Source organism: Eschrichtius robustus, chromosome 12, assembly GCF_028021215.1.
Source record: "Eschrichtius robustus isolate mEscRob2 chromosome 12, mEscRob2.pri, whole genome shotgun sequence".
Lineage (NCBI taxonomy): Eukaryota > Metazoa > Chordata > Mammalia > Artiodactyla > Eschrichtiidae > Eschrichtius > Eschrichtius robustus.
In genome coordinates, this window is record NC_090835.1 from 53663669 (window position 1) to 53681860 (window position 18192).

Sequence of the window (18192 nt, forward strand, 5' to 3'; positions counted from 1 at the left end):
GTTGTTTTGTGAGCACCATGCAACATCCTGAATCCTGCATCTATGAGAGCAGGACCGTTTCTCTCCTTTTGGAAGCTGGGAAGCAGGTCCTAAGAAACAGAAGGAGAGGCCCGCTGTTTGAGGGGAACATCGCCTCGTTTTTATGGCTCTAATTATTAATTTCCCCCTTTGGAGCAGATCGCTGCATAATAAGCAAGCCCCCATCTTTGACCTTTTTCTTGCAAAGCTTTTCTGGATGGTGTTCACGTGGGGTGTTGGAGTGTCCCCTGGAAAGTAGGCACCTTCAGTGGCCGTTTTGGAGCCAGACGTACCAGCCCCCAAGAGCTGATTATGCGCGTTTCTCCCCGGCTCCGCGGCCCCTCATACCCCAGTGGTAGCTTGAGATACGCTGTGGGTGGGGCAGCACAGAAACTGGCAAAAGCTGTAAACCAGGCGTTTTCCCTCCTGGCGAGCCCGTTGTTAAAGCGTTACCAGCACAGCACGGATACGCTTCCGCTGTGTGCCGCTGGGAGGATTCCTGGTGCCGCCCGGGCTCCCTGCGGTGTTCAGGCTCAGGGGGAAAAATTCCAGACCTGGAATTTGAAAACACCAAATTCATCCCGAGCTTGGCCATTAGAAAAAGAGGGCCCGGGCTCCTCCACCTCCCGTTTCTGCCGTGGTACTCTGCCTGCAGGCAGGCTCCTGCTGAGAGGGAGGTGGGCTCTGCCTTCACCCAGAGCTGAGACCCGGAGCCCCCGGGCCGGGGGGGGGGGGGGGGGGGCGTGAGGCAAAGGGCCACACATCTCCACCAGGGGCCCTTGTGAAGCCAGGCTGGAGGGGTTCGACCTTGTTTAGTGATCGAAAAGTTCCCCCTAGACTCTCACACTCTTTTGGTGGTTGAAATGTACACTATCAGTTGCTGTTTGAGGGAGGAGAAGGGTGTGTATATATATATATATTTTTTTTTAAATATTTTATGTATATTTTTTATTGGAGTATAATTGCTTTACAATGTTGTGTTAGTTTCTGCTGTACAGTGAAGTGAATCAGCTATATGTATACATATAACCCCTCCCTCTTGGACCTCCCTCCCCCTTCCCCTCCCCCCTCCCACCCATCTAGGCCATCGCATAGCACCGCGCTGACCTCCCTGTGCTATATAGCAGCTTCCCACTATCTATTTTACACATGTTGTCGTGTATTTATGTCAAACCTAATCTCCCAATTCATCCCACCCTCCCCTTCGCCCCCCGCATCCCGTGTCCACACATCCGTTCCCTACGTCTGCCTTTCTATTCCTGCCCTGCAAATAGGTTCATCTGTACCATTTTTCTAGATTCCACATATATGCGTTAATATACAATATTTGTTTTTCTCTTTTTGACTTACTTCACTCTGTATGACAGTCTCTAGGTCCATCCACGTCTCTACAAATGACCCAATTTCATTTCTTTTTATGGCTAATATTCCATTATATATATGTGCCACATCTTTATCCATTCATCTGTCGATGGACACTTAGGTTGCTTTCATGTCCTGGCTATTGTAAATAGTGCTGCAGTGAACATTGGGGTACATGTGTCTTTTTTAATTATGGTTTTCTCAGGGTATATGCCCAGTAGTCGGATGGCTGGGTCATATGGTAGTTAGTTCTACTTTAAATGACACAATAGACCAGATAGACTTAATTGATATTTATATTTTGTTTTTACTGAGTTTTGTGATCTCCACCCCAATAATAACATCTTATAAAACCTTGGCGTTTTTATCAAAACTAAGAAATTGATGAAATTCAACTAAACAAATCACAATATATAGTGTATACAATATAGTGTAAAACATGTATAATTTTCAACCGCCTATCTAATTTATTGTCAAAAATCAATAAAACAGTACTAATTGAAAAAAACTAAGAAATTGGGGGGATAAATTAGGACTTTGGGATGGACATATATACACTACTATATATAAAATAGGTAAACAACAAGGACCTACTGTATAGCACAGGGAACTATGTTCAATATCTTGTAATAACCTATAAGGGAAAAGAATCTGAAAAAGTATATATATGTATATGTGTGTGTGTGTGTGTGTAACTGAATCACTTTGCTGTATACTTGAAACTAACACAACACTGTAAATTAACTATACTTCAATTGAAAAAAAACTAAGAAATTAACATTGCTGCATTCCTATGAACTAATCTACAGACTTTATTCAGATCCTACCTGTTTTCCCACTGATGCTTGCTTTTTTCTGCTCAAGGATATTAGATCACATTTTAAGAGCTAGTCTTTGAGCAAAAGAGCAAAAAGCAACCCCATAAAAAAAATCTCTACATGTGAGGATGCCTTTTGAAGTCGGTCTCTGTTCTAATAATCTTGCAAAGCGTGTTTATTCGATGCTTCATTAATGCAGGGTCACAGCAGAAGTGAAGCACAACCCGACCAACACCATTGTGTGCAAAGCCCACGGCGAGTGGAATGGGACCCTAGAGTTCACCTACAACAACGGGGAGACCAAGGTCATTGACACGACCATGCTGCCAGTGTACCCCAAGAAGATCCGACCCCTGGAGAAGCAGGGCCCCATGGAGTCCAGGTGGGGACCAGGCCATGTGCTCCTCTCCAAGCTTTGTTGTCCTCAGCACTTGACCCAAGGGGCAGAGAGGAAGCCCAATGCAAAGGGGCCAGCAATCACATTCTAATTCCTTTGGAAACTTGAATTGTCCTCTGTGTGTCACTTCCGCGTAGATCCTTTGTTGTTTTCAGTTTAGTTGCTCTGCAGTCATGGGGTGGAGTGTGAAGACAGCCCGCCCAGACTTTAATGCCTGTCCTAAAAGAGTTTGTCAACTCTGTGGGTCTGTTACTTAATTGCAAAGTTAAATACAGAGAGATGCTAGTAATCAAAGAACTGTGCAGCAAAGCAATGAGATTCTTTTGTTTTTCTTACCAGATTAGCAACATAATTCAAAAAAATTCAGCGCCGGCAAGGCTGTGATAAAGTTAACACTCTATGCCCTGTGCTTCTGGTAGGAAGGTGTGCAGGTTAGCTGCATGGATCAGTAGCTTTAAATTTGTGAGTTCTCCTCTTGCAGTCCATTTCTGGGAATCTCATCTAAGGGAAAATTCTTCAATTCACAAAAGGTTTTAAATATGAAATTTGGGTATTTAAAAAAACAAACAAACTAAAAGATAAACAAAAGGAAGAAAAAGAAGCCATCTAACCGTTCAGCGATTGGAAAACAGTTAAGTGAATTATGGAGAATTCACTCTATCATATGAATATCCCGCAAGCCACTTAAAGTGATGCTTATGCAGGTACAGAAGCAGAATCTTCTGGAAATATGCCATTTTAATTTTTTTAATCCAGGAGGTCAGCCAGCTATGGCCCATGGGCCAGATCCCATCTCTGGCTGATTTTTGTAAAATTTTACAGGAACACAGCTGCGTCCATTTGTTTGTATCTTGTTTGTGGCCGCCCTCTGGCTACAATAGCAGTGAAACAGTTGCGACCCAGACCGAATGGCCTGCAGAGCCTAAAACATTTCCTCTCTGGCCCTTTACAGAGAACGTTTGCTGGCCCCTGCTCTTATCTAAAAGCATGCTGCTCTGTAGAAAGAGGATATAGGGTTGGAGTGAAATTACAGATGATTCTGCGAAAGGGTTTGCCATTACAAGAAGAGTTTGTAACGAAATTGGAAAGGTGCTTTTTATGTGGAAACAAAGCAGGGATACCAGTGTGTATAAATCATACATTATCACCGAGTTTAATAGAAAGAGGGCTGCAGTGTCCTGGAAACTTGGCTTTGTGGTAGCATTAGTCCACTCGTTCTTGTTGATCAGAGTGTAACCTTCTCCGTGTCCAAATGGAGGGCGTGAACCCAGCCCTTTGGGCTGTGACAGGAAGGAATCCGTCCCCTGGCCTCTGACGACACCTCCCCAGAATCAGGAGCCCTGTGCTTGCTGTCACAGCACCGCTTGTTTCTGGTATGGCTGTTGAGAACAAAACTATGATTCCTTTGAGCTGTTCTTCCAAGACTATTGAGTAGGTTAGCTCTTCCTCATCAAGCCTTGCTGGGGGTGGAATGGATGGAGGATGGAGTCTGGAACCAGAGAGGGGGGCGTATCGCCTCTTCTCGTCTCGCATACGTGGACTTTACTGGAACCTGGACCTGGGCTGTTGACAAACCCAGCAGCCCACCTTGTTGTCCGAGACGGGAATGGCCTTGAGGTGTAGCGCCTGCCGCTCAGAGCACCTGAGCCCAGTCCCCTGTGCCAGGCCTCACCTGAGGAGGCGAAGGAGGGCCCACCCAGTGGTCTCAGCCCCCACCAGCCCCTGTGGAGGGGAACCCCTGCCCCATTAAGGGGAGAGTGAGGCTGCGCTTACATCGGCCCACTACTGTCAGTGTGCTCGCGACGCTCAGAGCCCGGCCCGCGCAGGCATCCTGCTCGGGCTGGAGCCCTCCACGCGGCGATGCTGGCCACGCCCGGCCTAGCCACCACCTGGCCCTTGGCCACCAGGACCTCCGCTTCTAGCAAAGGCTCCCCTGGGCTTCCTTTTTGCTTTTCCTGCAGACTTGCCTCCGCTCTCTCCGCCCTGAAGGCTTTTTTGCCTTTCCCTTTGTCCTGAAGTTCAGAGCCTTCTGAAGCAGAGCCCCTCCAGGGGGCTCTTGGTTGGACCCTGTGGGTGTCTGGGCAGAGCCCTTGACCTGTGGGCCGGTTCTTTGCTCACCACCCCATCTGCAGTCCCTGGGGCTCTCTACCCTCTAAATTTGGGGCCACTATTTTATGATGGGCCTTCTCAGGGGAGGTCCTGCCCTGAGAGCACCCCGACCCTGGATGTCCGGGCACCCAGTCCTTCCCTCAGTGCCAGGTGTGTGTTGAGCGTTCAGGTGATGGAAAAGACTGATTTGACCCGGCACCCAGCCCTCCCTGTCTCCTTCCCCACCTTCCTTTCCTGTTTTAGGCCATCTTTTCCCCTCTTAAGTCAGCTGTCAGGGCGTGGTAGAGAGAGCAAGGGCTGTGAGGCCGGTAGGACCTGGCTTTCTCCCACCTTCCAGAGGTTTCTCCTGTGTAAGTTAGGAGCCAGGGTGCCACTGTACCCTCTGCATGGTGGGGTGCTGGGCGGTGGTGGGCAGGCTGGCCTTGCAGCCAGAGCCCGGGCCCCATCGGTTCCTGGGCTCGGGTTCCTCAGGAGGGCTGCTGTCCTGGCTGCACTGGCCACTCCCCTGCGGGCTCCTGGCCCAGGATCTAACGGGGAGCGTCCGCTCGGCCCCAGCTGCAGAGGCATCTTGTCCCCAAAGCCGGGGGTGGGGGTAGGGGTGCTGGTGCTCGCTGCGGAGAAGTCCGCTGGTTCCCTTGTGCGGAATCCCGACTGGTCCTGGTGTGCCGAAATGAGGAAGTGTCCCCCTTCACCTCAGTGCTGGTCCTCCCCACCCCCCAGCACAGAGTGGGACTGGAGGGGGCACCCCGGCTTCCTGAGGAGGGAAGCTGCCGCCTTCTCCAGTGAATGAAGGCCTGAGCGGGTGAATGAATGAATGAATGAATGTGTCTAACTTTGCGTGTAGACACGGGGAGGTGACGGATCCCCCAGTGTCTGTAACTCCTAATACGAGGCTCCTGGTGGGAGAGCAGCCCCTGTTCACATCCATCAGCTTGCTGACCTCGGGCAGGTCACTTCGCTTTATGTGGATCTGTTTTTCTCCCTTTACAATGGGGTGATAGTATCGCATCTGTATCCCTGGGGTGTTGTGATGATGAGATGAGTTAATCCATATGTAAAATGTTTAGGAATGTGGTGAATGCCCCGTGGCAGGGTCTGCTGTAGATTCTGTCTGTAGGAGCAGTTTGATTGTTCCAGTCTTCCCTAGATTGGTCTAGACCCTCAGAGCCCGGGAGGGGAGAGGGGATTCAGATCTGGGTGCAGGTGGGGCTCTGGGCCTGTGGAGTGAGCTGCTCGCCCCCTCCCGCCCCGCAGCCCAGCATCCTCGGCTCGGGCCCTTCCTCACCCAGGACCGCAGCCTCAGGCTGCTGGCCCTGCCTGACTGTTTCCTGTCCCCAATGACCCCCGCCCCCAGGAACCTCTGGCAGGAGGTGACCCGATGCTTGCGGCTGGGGGACATCGACGCCGCCACCGAGCAGAAGCGGCGGCTGGAGGAGAAGCAGCGCACAGAGGAGCGGAAGCGGGAGAACCTCCGCACGCCCTGGCGGCCCAAGTACTTCATCCAGGAGGTGACCCTACGGGGCGTCCTGGGCAGGGAGGACGGGCAGGGAGGGCCTGGGAGGCCTGGGCGTGGTGGCCGTGGCTCCAGCGGCGCCAGGCGGTCCCATGGGCGCCTGCTGCTCCCCAGGCTGCCCCATCAGGGAGGCACCCCTGCCCGCGGGGAGGCACGGAGGGGGCTGCGGCTCTGGCGGCGTCCTGCTTCACAAAGACCACAGCCCTGCTACTCTGCCTTCAGTAGCAAATTAGTCGGGAAGCCCCTCCCAGCCCAGCTCCACACCTGGGTGGGTTGGGACCTTCTCGATGACAGCACCCTTTCAGAGCTTTGCCTCCCAGGGGCCCAATGGAGGATGGACGTGCTGGGGAGGCCTGCGGGGGTCCGCGTCCCCGCGCTGCTGCTAAGTGGTGTTGGAAGGGGACCCCACCCCCAACGCCCTTCACCCCCGACTGCCCACCTGCTGGGCAAGGCGCCCTATGCCCAGTTGTTTGTGGCACAGCCGGGCAGCATTCTGAGAACAGAATTGGAAATGACAGAAGTGTAGGAGTCACAATTTTTAAGGCAGGCTGGTCAGGAGCCTGGCAGCATCAAGGAGAGAAACAGGCCGGTGAGGGCGGGTCAGACCCAGGGTCCGTATCTAAAAGGGTGGATGCCACTGACCTCCAGGCCGTCACAGGCTGATGGCCCAGTTCTTCAAGAGAAGCCAGAAATCAGAATTTTTATGAGATCTGATATTCACCTGGTGTCAAGGAATTTTTAAAAATGTAAACACTAAGGGCCAGTTGAAATCTGTCTGGGCTTTCCTTGCCTAGGCACTGCTGGTGTCTGACTTCTGCTCCTTGGAAGGATGGCTCCGTGAAGCTGGAGGTCTGCGGGGAGAGTTAGTGACCTTGAGGTGGGCTTCTGGTCTGGAGCAGGAAGCAACCACGTGTCTCCTAGAGGTGGGAACTAGGGCCGTGGGCTGAGCGCAGATGTCAAGGTCAGATGCTGGTTCAGGCAGGAAGCCTGCTTGGGGAGTGTATCCGTGTCGGGAGGCCTTGCCCAGGGGAGGTGACTCTGTATTAATCAGGGTTCTCCAGAGAAACAGCACAGAACCAACAGAAGATAGAAATTTAAATAGAGTTATTATGAGATTGTGGAGGCCGAAAAGCCATGGGATCTGTGGTTTGCAAGGTGGAACCGCAGGAAAGCCAGTGGTATGATTCAGTCCAAAGGCCTGAGACCCAGGGGAGCCCATAGTGTGAATCCCAGCCGAGGGCAGACGTCAGGATGAGGTGCCAACTCAACAGTGAGGCAGGCAAGAAAGGGCCGATTCCTGCTTCCTCCACCTTTTGTTCCATTCAGGCCCTGGGCAGATTGCATGATGCCCACCCTCATGGGGGTGGGATATCTACATTACTCCACCCACCAATTCAAATGCTACCCTCATCTGGAAACACCGCCCCCTCCCCTGTGCTCAGAAACAATGTTTAATCCGGGGCCAGTCAACACATAAAATTAACCATCACAGAATCCCCCAAGGATCCTTCTTCTGGATCTGGTCTCTCTGAGACAACTAGGTTGCCTGGCTTGTGTGGAAAGTTGCACATTAAAAAGTAAAATGACAACAACCAAAAAACATTGTTTTCCTCCCATAGGGTGTAAGAAAAGCCAGTCTGTTTATAACAGGAGGCTTGAGGATATTTAAAGAATACAAATCATCCCAGCACCAGCATGGTTAACATTCAGTACTTCCCTCTAGTCTAGCACCAGATTGCATACCATTTTGATTCTTGCCTTTTCCTCGCTGGTATTTGACTGCTGTCCTCTCCTGTGTGTGCTGATGTCTTTTGACTGCTGCCTTGCGCGTGCCCTTTGTTGGGCACTCCCCTCCAGGCTGGTGGGTGGTAAAAATCACTGGTTTGGGCAGATTCCTCCTATTCAGGCCCTTGTCTTTTCTCTTCCCTGTCCGCTTGTCCAACTACCCTCTTTTTTCTCCTGTCCCCCTGTTTCAAAGGCCTTTTTTTTTTTTTTTTTGGCCAACTAATCGTCCTTGATGTAAACCAACAAAGCCCTCCCCCTCGTTATTTTGGTCATTTTGTGGGGTTTGCTTCCAAAATGCCAGATATGAAGATCCCATGGGCTCTAAAAAGCAGCCGGGCTGAGGAGGGGTGGTGAGACCACCAGCGTGGCTTGGCTGTGAGACATCAGGGGAGGCAGGCACACAAGTTGGTGGTCCTGAACAGATAGATGGTAACCAGTACTGTGTGTTAGTAGCGCAGCAGGGGATACCCTTGCTTCTCCCCTTGCCTCGCCGACAGGTCTCCATGTAATGATGTGTCCTCCTCTCTCTTGCAGGGTGACGGCTGGGTATACTACAATCCGCTTTGGAAGGCACACTAATGGGTGGAGATGCAGAGCTTTCAGAAATGGTCCTGTTTTTGTAGGAATTAAAGTGGTACAGTATCAAGGTTCTGCTGGTATTCCCTGAGACCTCTTGATAGCATTCAAGACATGGTACCTGAGAGAGAAATTATGTACTGTGAAAAATGCACCCCCAGACTCTACTTTGGGATTGAATTTATTCAAGAGCCATTTGGGGCATGCGTGTGCACACACGTCTGTGTGCAAGCTCTCAGCACACTGTATGCTCACATGCATGCACTATGTCTGCTGGATATTATTACACATGTAAATAGTGCACTTACCAATATTGAAGTGGGTAATTATGAGCTCCTTTTTATCAATGAGGTTTGAAGTTTTCTACTTTTCACTTTGCCAAATACTTTTGCACTCACAAAGTATTCTCCAATTGACAACTCCTGTCCAAACAAAGGTGAACTGGCGTGGCCCTACTGCTGTCCATCTGGTAGAAGGTGGCTGTCAGTTCAGAATTATCGCTGTGCTTCCCACTCCCCTCCCAAGTCAACATTTGTTTGTCCATATGCAAGACAGATCAACTGCCATTTCCTGCTGGATGGGGAGCGGGCAGGAAGGTGGTAAAGGTTTATGCCGGAGCATTCTAGGATGGAGCACCCCTGGGAGAGCCTAGAGCCAGGCCTACCTTGGAATGTTCCTCGAATCTCCTTGCCTCAGAAGCTTTCTGGTAATTTCTCATGCTCAAAGCTCTAGTCATACAATTTTCAGAAGCTGCTTCTTTCATGGTAGAAAACAAGTCATATGGAGACTGCACTACCTTTATCCTGAAAAAAGGGCTTTAGAAATGAAACACACGCATGCATATACAAACATGCACCACCACAGCCTCAATCTTATATTTCATTTGGGGAAAGAGAAGAGAATATCCTGTGGATTTTTTTTAAAGTGCACCTCTCGTTTGACCCGAATTCTGCAAGGAAACCACTGTGATGAAAACATCCATAAAGCCTGCATAAGTGTTTCATGGTTTCAGTTCAGTTTCAGTCTTCAGCCTTTACAAATGAGGTCAAGACATGACCAGAATATAAAGCAAGGAGAAAATGAAGTATTTGATCTTTGCTCAATGCTTAATTTATTTTTTACTGTGCCACTCTAATGAGAATATTTATACAATCCAGTAGCATGAATGCTTCTCTGTAGTAATACTAATTTTGTGCCTTTTGTCTGCTTTCTTAAGACCAATTGTTCACACTTTGTAGATATTAGACAAATATATTTCGATTAAATACTATACTTACCTGTGTGTCTGTATTTTATTTTTAGGGATTCCAAAGTTCTGTTGGAATTGGTGGCTCTGAATGAACTCAAATTTTATTGATTAGTGTTAATTTGATGTGAACAGCAGTCATATTTTCATCAAAACATCATGTATGGATATTTTGTGACAAGGTCATAAGGTCACATCTAGTGAATAGTCTTGTTTTGAGAGAAGTGACTTACCAGGCAAAACCATAATGTAGGCTTGTTCCAGTCCGTCATCTTAAAACATCCAGGAGAGTAAAGTGTTTGGAACCATTTTATTTCTGAGAGGAAAAGTGGAATAGTTGCTATTTTGAGAAGAAAATCCTCAGTGAGAAGACGGAAAAGTAATCACTGTGGTGTTTTTAGATTTTCCTGTCTTATACCAGAGTATAAACCATCTGGGTAGTAAAAAATGGAGAAGGGTCACTTTTTTTTGGGGGGGGGGATTCATTTTGCCTTTTTAAAAATTGTGAAATACCATATAAAAAAGATGTACATGAAACATAATACTGTTCCAAGAATAATTATAAACACCCATGTACCCACTGCTTAGGGAAAGAAACCTGCTTGTTCATACCTTAAAAGCCACCTTTGTGCCCCGACAAAATTGTGCCCCTACAAAATTCCCCACCTGGACCCCAGAGGTAACACTGTCTTGACTCCTGGAGTAGTCATCCTCTTGGCTTTTTTTTTTTTTTTTAATTTTTGAATTTTATTTTATTTTTTACACAGCAGGTTCTTATTAGTTATCCATTTTATACATATTAGTGTATATATGTCAATCCCAATCTCCCAATTCACCACACAGCCCACCCCCCCCCCAGTTTCCCCCCTTGGTGTCCATACGTTTGTTCTCTACATCTGTGTCTCTCTTTCTGCCCTGCAAACTGGTTCAACTGTACCATTTTTCTAGGTTCCACATATATGCGTTAATATACGATATATTTTTTTCTCTTTCTGACTTACTTCAGTCTGTATGACAGTCTCTAGGTCCATCCATGTCTCTACAAATGATCCAATTTCATTCCTTTTTATGGCTGAGTAATATTCCATTGTATATATGTACCACATCTTCTTTATCCATTCATCTGTCGATGGGCATTTAGGTTGCTTCCATGACCTGGCTATTGTAAATAGTGCTGCAATGAACGTTGGGGTACATGTGTCTTTTTGAATTATGGTTTTCTCTGGGTATACGCCCAGTAGTGGGATTGCTGGGTCATATGGTAGTTCTATTTTCAGTTCTTTAAGGAACCTCCATACTGTTCTCCACAGTGGCTGTATCAATTTACATTCCCACCAACAGTGCAAGAGGGTTCCTTTTTCTCCACACCCTCTCCAGGATTTGTTGTTCGTAGATTTTCTGATGATACCCATTCTAACTGGTGTGAGGTGATGCCTCATTGTACTTTTGATTTGCATTTCTCTAATAATTAGTGATGTTGAGCATTCTTTCATGTGTCTGTTGGCCATCTGTATATCTTCTTTGGAGAAATGTCTATTTAGGTCTTCTGCCCATTTTTGGATTGGGTTGTTTGTTTTTTTAATATTGAGCTGCATGAGCTGTTTATACATTTTGGAGATTAATCTGTTGTCCGTTGATTCATTTGCAAATATTTTTTCCCATTCTGAGGGTTGTCTTTTCGTCTTGTTTGTAGTTTCCTTTGCTTTGCAAAAGCTTTTAAGTTTCATTAGGTCCCATTTGTTTATTTTTGTTTTTATTTCCATTACTCTAGGAGGTGGATCAAAAAAGATCTTGCAAAAAAAAAAAAAAAAAGATCTTGCTGTGATTTATGTCAAAGAGTGTTCTTCCTATGTTTTCCTCTAAGAGGAATATATATATATATATATATATACACACACACACGCACATACAGACACACCACATTTTGTTTACCTGTCGATGAACATCTGGGTTGTTTCCATCTTTTGGCTATTGTGCATAATGCTGCAATGTGCATGGGAGTGCAAGTATCTCTGAGTCCCTGCTTTTAATTCTTTCAGGGGTGTGTGTGTGTGTATAGTGTTATATCATATGAAAATTCCACATTTAATTTTTTGAGGACCTGCCATACTGTTTTCTACAGTGAGTACACCATTTGGCAATCCCACCAGCAGTGCGCAAGGGTTTGATTTCCTCCATATCCTCCCCAACGCTTGTTATTTTCTCTTTTTTGTTTTTTTTTTACAACAATCATCCTAATGGGTGTGAAAAGCTATCTCATTGTGGCTTTAATTTGCATTCCTCTCATGATTAGTGATGTGTTTATTGGCCATTTGTATATCTTCTTTGGAGAAATGTCTATTCAAGTCCTTTGCACATTTTCTAATTGGGTTGCTTTATGTGTTGAGTTGTAGGAGTTCCATATATATATATGATTTGCAGATTGTTTCCCCCCGTTCTGTGGGTTGCTTTTTCACTGTTGATAGTGTCCTTTGATATACAAAAGTATTTAATTTTGATTAAGTCCATTCTTTTTAATAGCTTGTGCTTTTGTTGTCATATCCAAGAAATTATTGCCAAATCTAATTTCATGAGCTTTCCCCCTATGTTTTCTTCGAAGAGTTTCAGTTTTAGCTCTGATGTTTAGGTTTTTGATCCAGTTTAAGTGAATTTTTGTATATGGTGTTAGGTAAGTGTCCAACTTTATTACTTTGCATATCGATATACTGTTTTCCTAGGACCATTTGTTGAAAAGACTCTTTTCCCCATTGAATGGTTGTCTTATCAAAAAACCATTTGACAATTCCTGGACTCCCTAGTCTATTCCATTGGTCTATGTGTGATTTTATGCCAGTACTACAGTTTTGATCGCTTTTGCAGTAAGTTTTGAAATCAGGAAGTGTGAGACTTCGTCTGTTTTCTCTACTTTATTTACCTCTATGCTAATCTATTATTTCCTTCCTTCTGTTAGCTGTGGGTTTAGTTTTGTTTAGCTCATTTGTTTCTTAAGGTTCAAAGGTTGTTGATTTGTGAGCTTTGCAAATGTAAGTAATTATAACTATATATTTCCCCTTAACACTGCTTTTTGCAGCATTCCGTACATTTTGGTATGTGTTTTTATTTTCATTTGTCTTTAGATAAGTTCTAATTTCTCTTGGGATCTCTACTTTGATCCATTGGTTAAGAGTATGTTGTTTAATTTCCACATATCAGTGGATTTCTCAGCTCTCCTTCCACTATTGATTTCTAATTTAATTGCACTGTGATTGGAAAAAATACTTTGTATGATTTCAGTCTTAAAATTTACTGTTCTGTGGGCTAACATAGGGTCTGTCCTGGAGAATGTCCCATGCACGCTTGAGAAAAATGTGTATTCTGCTGCTGTTTGGTGGAGTGATCTGTGTGTGTATGTTAAGTCCAGTTGGCCTACAGTGATGTTCAAGTCTTCTATTTCCTTATTGATCCTGTCTTGTTGTTTTTAATCTATTGATAGTGGGGTATTGAAATCTCCTACTATTATTGTAGAGCTATTTCCCCTTCAATTCTGTAAATGTTTGCTTCATACATTTTGGAGCTTTGATGTTTGGTGGATGTATGGTTATAATAGTTATATCTTCTTAGTGAATTGATTCTTTTATCAATATATACTGTCCCTGTGTCTTGTAAGTTTTTGACTTAAAGTTTAGTTTGCCTGATATTAGTCTAACCACCCTTGCTCTCCTTGGTCACTCTTTGCATGAAATATTTTCCCCATCCTTTGACTTTGAATGTACACGGTGTTCTTAGATCTAAAGTGAGTCTCTTATAGAGAGCATACAGTTGGACCTTGTTTTAAAATCCATTCTGCCAGTTTATGTCTTTTGATTGGAGAATTTAATCTATTTACATTTAAAGTAATTACTGATAAGGACTTACTTTTGCCATTTTATTTGTTTTCTGTGTGTCTTATAGCTTTATTGTCCTGCATTTCCTTCATTATAGTCTTCCTTTGAATTTAGTTGATTTTTTTCTAGTGATACATTTTGTTCCCTCTCATTTTCTTTTGTCTTTATTCTATAATCATTTCACTTGTGGTTATTAGAGGGATTACACATAACATCCTAAAGTTATAAGAATCTATTTTAAATTAATACCAACTTAACTTCAATCACATAAAAAAACTAATCCTTTAGTTAAAAGGGATTACACATAACATCCTAAAGTTATAACAATCTATTTTAAATTAATACCAACTTAACTTCAATCACATAAAAAAACTAATCCTTTAGTTAAAAGCTTTAGTTAAAAGCTTCACCCCTTTTTATTGATGTCACAAATTACATTTTTGTATATTGTGTACCCATTAACAGGTCTATGGTTATTTTTATGTGCCTGTCTTTTAAATCACGTAGAATAAGTTATAAAATTATACAAAATTGTATTGGTTTTCATATTTCTCCATGTATTTACCTTTATATTTTTATAGCTTTGAGTTATTGTCTAAAGCTTTTCATTTCAACTTAAAAAATGACTTTGTGTAGTGGTAATGAACTCTCTCAGCTTTTGTTTATCTGGAAAGCTCTTAATTTCTCCTTCATTTTTGAAGGGCAGTGTTGAAAGGTACAGAATTCTTGGTTTACTTTTTTTTTTCTTTTAGCACTTTAAATGTATATTCCTACTGCCTCATGGCCTTCAAAATTTCTGAGAAATCCACTGATAATCTTATTGAGGATGGCTTTTACATGACAAGTCACTTTTCTCTTGCTGCTTTCAAGATTTTCTTAGCTTTTGGCTTTCAACAGTTTGATTATAAGGTGTCTCAGTGTGGTCTGTGGATTCCTTTGGGTTTAACATACTTGACATTTGTTGAGTTCCTTGAATTTGTAGTCATGTCTTTCATCAAATTTGGGAAGTTTTCTGCCATTATTTCTTCAAATCACATGGGCCGTTTCTCTCTCTTCCTTCTGGGACTCCCATAACGTATATCAGTCCATTTAATGGTGTCCTGAGGGCTCTTTTCACATTTCTGCAGTTTTTTGTTTTTTTGTCTCTTGAGACCTAATAACTTCAATTGACCTGTCTTCATGACTTTTTCTTCTTCCTGTTAAAGCACTCTACCCAACTTTTCATCTTACTTGTTTCAGTTCCAGAATTTGATTTTTTCTAAAAAGATTATTTCTATCTTAGTTGATACTCTGTGTGTTTTCTTGAGTTACTTTATAGTCCTTTGTGTTTTCCTTTATTTCTGTGAGCATATTTAAGACAGTTGGTTTAAAGTTTTTGTCTAATACATCTGATGCCTATTTCTTAAGGACGGTTGCTGTTACATTATTTTCTTCCTCTGCATGGGCCATGTTTTTCTGTTTTTTTTTTGTATGCCTTGTGATATTGTGTTGAAAATTGGGCATTTGAAAAAATAACCATCTCTCCCAGTGTTTTCATTGCTGCACCCCAGGGAAGACCTTCACTGATGTGAAAGGTGTGTGAGCCTTGGGATCAGCCCGGCGTGGAGGCTTAAGGTTCTCTAAGGTCTTTTCTGGACATGTGTCTTGCCTGGGGCTGTGTGCCATTTTTGATTCCCCCTTACACATGACTACTTTTTACATGTCTTAATTCTTCAGAGAGTTTCCCTTCAGCTTCTTCTCAGGACCTTAGATATTCTCTTGTTCCTCTATCCGTAATTTCTTGCCCAGGCATCTCCAGGTCTGTAGTCTCCCTGCAGCCTTCTTCTTTTTAATTGGAGTATAGTTGATTAATAATGTTGTGTTAGTTTCAGGTGTACAGCAAAGTGATTCAGTTATACATATATCTATTCCTTTTCAAATTCTTTTCCCATCTAGATTACTATACAACATCTAGCAGAGTTCCTCTGCTGTGAAGTAGGTCCCCGTTGGTTATCCCTTCTATATATAGTAGTGTGCATCTGTCAATTCCAAACTACCAATTTATCCCCCCTGCTTTTTCCCTTTGGTAACCATAAGTTTGTTTTCTAAGTCTGTGAATCTGTTTCATACAGAAGTTCATTTGTTTTTTTTTTTTTTTTTTTTTGGTTTTTCATATAAGCGATACCATATGATATTTGTCTTTCTCTTTCTGGCTTCCTTCACTTAGTATGATCATCTCCAGGTCCATCCATGTTGCTGCAGATGGCATTATTTCATTCTTTTTTATGGCTGAGTAGTATTCCATTGTATATATGTACCACATCTTCTTTATGAATATTGGGGTGCATGTATCTTTTTGAATTAGTTTTCTCCGGATGTACGACCAGGAGTGGGATTGCTGGATCATATGGCAACTCTATTTTTAGTTTTTTGAGGAACCTTCTTCTCCATAGTGGTTGTACCAATTTACATTCCCACCAACACTGTAGGAAGGTTCCCTTTTCTCCATATTCTCTCCAGCATTTATTGTTTGTAGACTTTTTGATGATGGCCATTCTGACTGGTGTGAGGTGATATTGTAGTTTTGATTTGCATTTCTCTAATAATTAGCGATGATGATATGTATCTTTTCATGTGCCTCTTGGCCATCTGTATGTCTTCTATGCAGAAGTGTCTATTTAGGCCTTTTGCCCATTTTTTGATTGTGTTGTTTTGTTGATATTGAGCTGCATGGGCTGTTTGTAGATTTTGGAGATTAATCTCTCACATCATTTGCAAGTATTTTCTCCCACCCTGGGTGTTGTCTTTTCGTTTTGTTTATGGTTTCCTTTGCTGTGCAAAAAGCTTTCGAGTTTAATTAGGTCCCATTTGTTTATTTTTGTTATTTCCATTACTCTAGGAGATGGCTTGAAAAAGATATTGCTGTGATTTATGTCAGAGTGTTCTTCCTATGTTTTCCTCTCAGTTGTATAGTATCAGGTCTTTCTTACATTTAGAGCTTTAATCCATTTTGAGTTTATTTTTGTGTTATGGTGTTAAAGAATGTTCTAATTTCATTGTTCTACATGTAGCTGTCCAGTTTTCCCAGCACCATTTAATGAAGAGACTCTCATTGTGTAGCCTTGCCTTTGTCGTAGATTGACCATAGGTGCGTGGGTTTATTTCTGGGCTTTCTATCCTGTTCCATTGATCTATATTTGTGTTTTTGCACCAGTACCATACTGTTTTGATGACTGTAGCTTTGTAGTATAGTCTGAAGTCAGGGAGCCTGATTCCTCCAGCTCCATTTTTCTTTCTCCAGATTACTTTGGCTATTCGGGGTCTTTTGTGTCTCCATACAAATTTAAAATTTTTTTGTTCTAATTTTATGAGCAGTGCCTCCCTCTTTCTGTAGCTTTCCCCAGCTATACTACTTTTCCCTGAGACTAACAAGTTCGGCGAAGTTTTTTTTTTCTTCTGGCAGGCCTAGACACATCAGAATTTTGCAGGTGAGTTCTGCTTTGTTCCCTCCTATTTAGGAGAGGTCACTGAGAGCTGCGCTGCTGCCTTCTCTCAACCATGCCACTGTGGAGAGGTGGGGCCAAGGTGAATAAAAGCACTGTGAGATTTCGTACTATTTTTAATGTGACTTTTTCTTGACTGGGCATTCGTTCAGTGCTGTAGACCAGTGATTGTTTTCCAGAGCCCTTATAATGGTATTTTAGCCAGTCTCTAGTTTGTTGTTATTTTGAGTGTTTCCATGAAGGAATGATGGCCTGGAGCTTCCTAGTCTGCAACCTTGCTCTCATGTGTGTTATAAGCACAGTGCAAAAATCTAGTGTGCAGTGTAATGAATTATTTTAAAGTAGAAGCAGACACATGTAATGAATTATTTTAAAGTAGAAGCAGACACATGTAACCACAATCCAACTCCAAAGAAACATTGCTATCACTCCAAAACGTTCTTACATGTTCCTAGTCAAATTCCCCATTATTCTGCCTCTACCCCCACAAAGTTGACCATTAATCCAACTTTGTGGGTGAATCACAGGCTGGTTTGCTTTATAGCTTTAACACTATATGTATACATCCCTAAATGATACATAGTTGCCTGTTTTTGAACTGTATATAAATGGGATCATGTTATATATCCTTTGGTCTGGCTTTTTAACTCAAATTGTTTTTAAGATCACCAATGTTATTCCTTATCAATGTAGTTCATTCTTTTTCCTTCAATACTATTCCATTATATGAACATACTGCTATCAATCAGTTTACCATAGCTACTTCTGACAGACTTAGAATTGCTGGGACATGGGGATATGCATCTTCAGTTGCATCAGCTAATGCTGAGCAGTTGTTAAGTTCTCACCAGCAATATACACGTTTGTTTTTGTACATCCTCTCACTTATTTGCACATTTTAGCTAACCCTGGTGGGTATGTTCCTTTTCATATATTTACTTCCTATTTGGTTTCTTCTGTTAAGGACTAATCAAAATCATGTGTTTTTTCCTAAGCGTTCTTTACCCAGTCTGTATATTAATC

General features: G+C 43.4%; 1 protein-coding gene across 3 annotated transcripts in view; it reads left to right on the forward strand.

The window, feature by feature from the left end:
• The window catches only part of OSBPL10 (oxysterol binding protein like 10), a 375172-nt gene extending 365334 nt beyond the window's left edge, over nt 1-9838 (forward strand). For 2 of the 3 annotated variants that reach the window (XM_068558344.1, XM_068558342.1), the window contains exons 10-13: nt 2398-2580; nt 6059-6212; nt 7012-7140; nt 8537-9838. In XM_068558344.1, coding sequence (XP_068414445.1) covers nt 2398-2580; nt 6059-6212; nt 7012-7140; nt 8537-8581 — 511 coding nt within the window. In that variant the 3' untranslated portion in view covers nt 8582-9838. The remainder of the gene's footprint in view (nt 1-2397; nt 2581-6058; nt 6213-7011; nt 7141-8536) is intronic. The other variant, XM_068558343.1, reaches the window with a different exon arrangement.
• Nucleotides 9839-18192: the final 8354 nt, after the last annotated feature.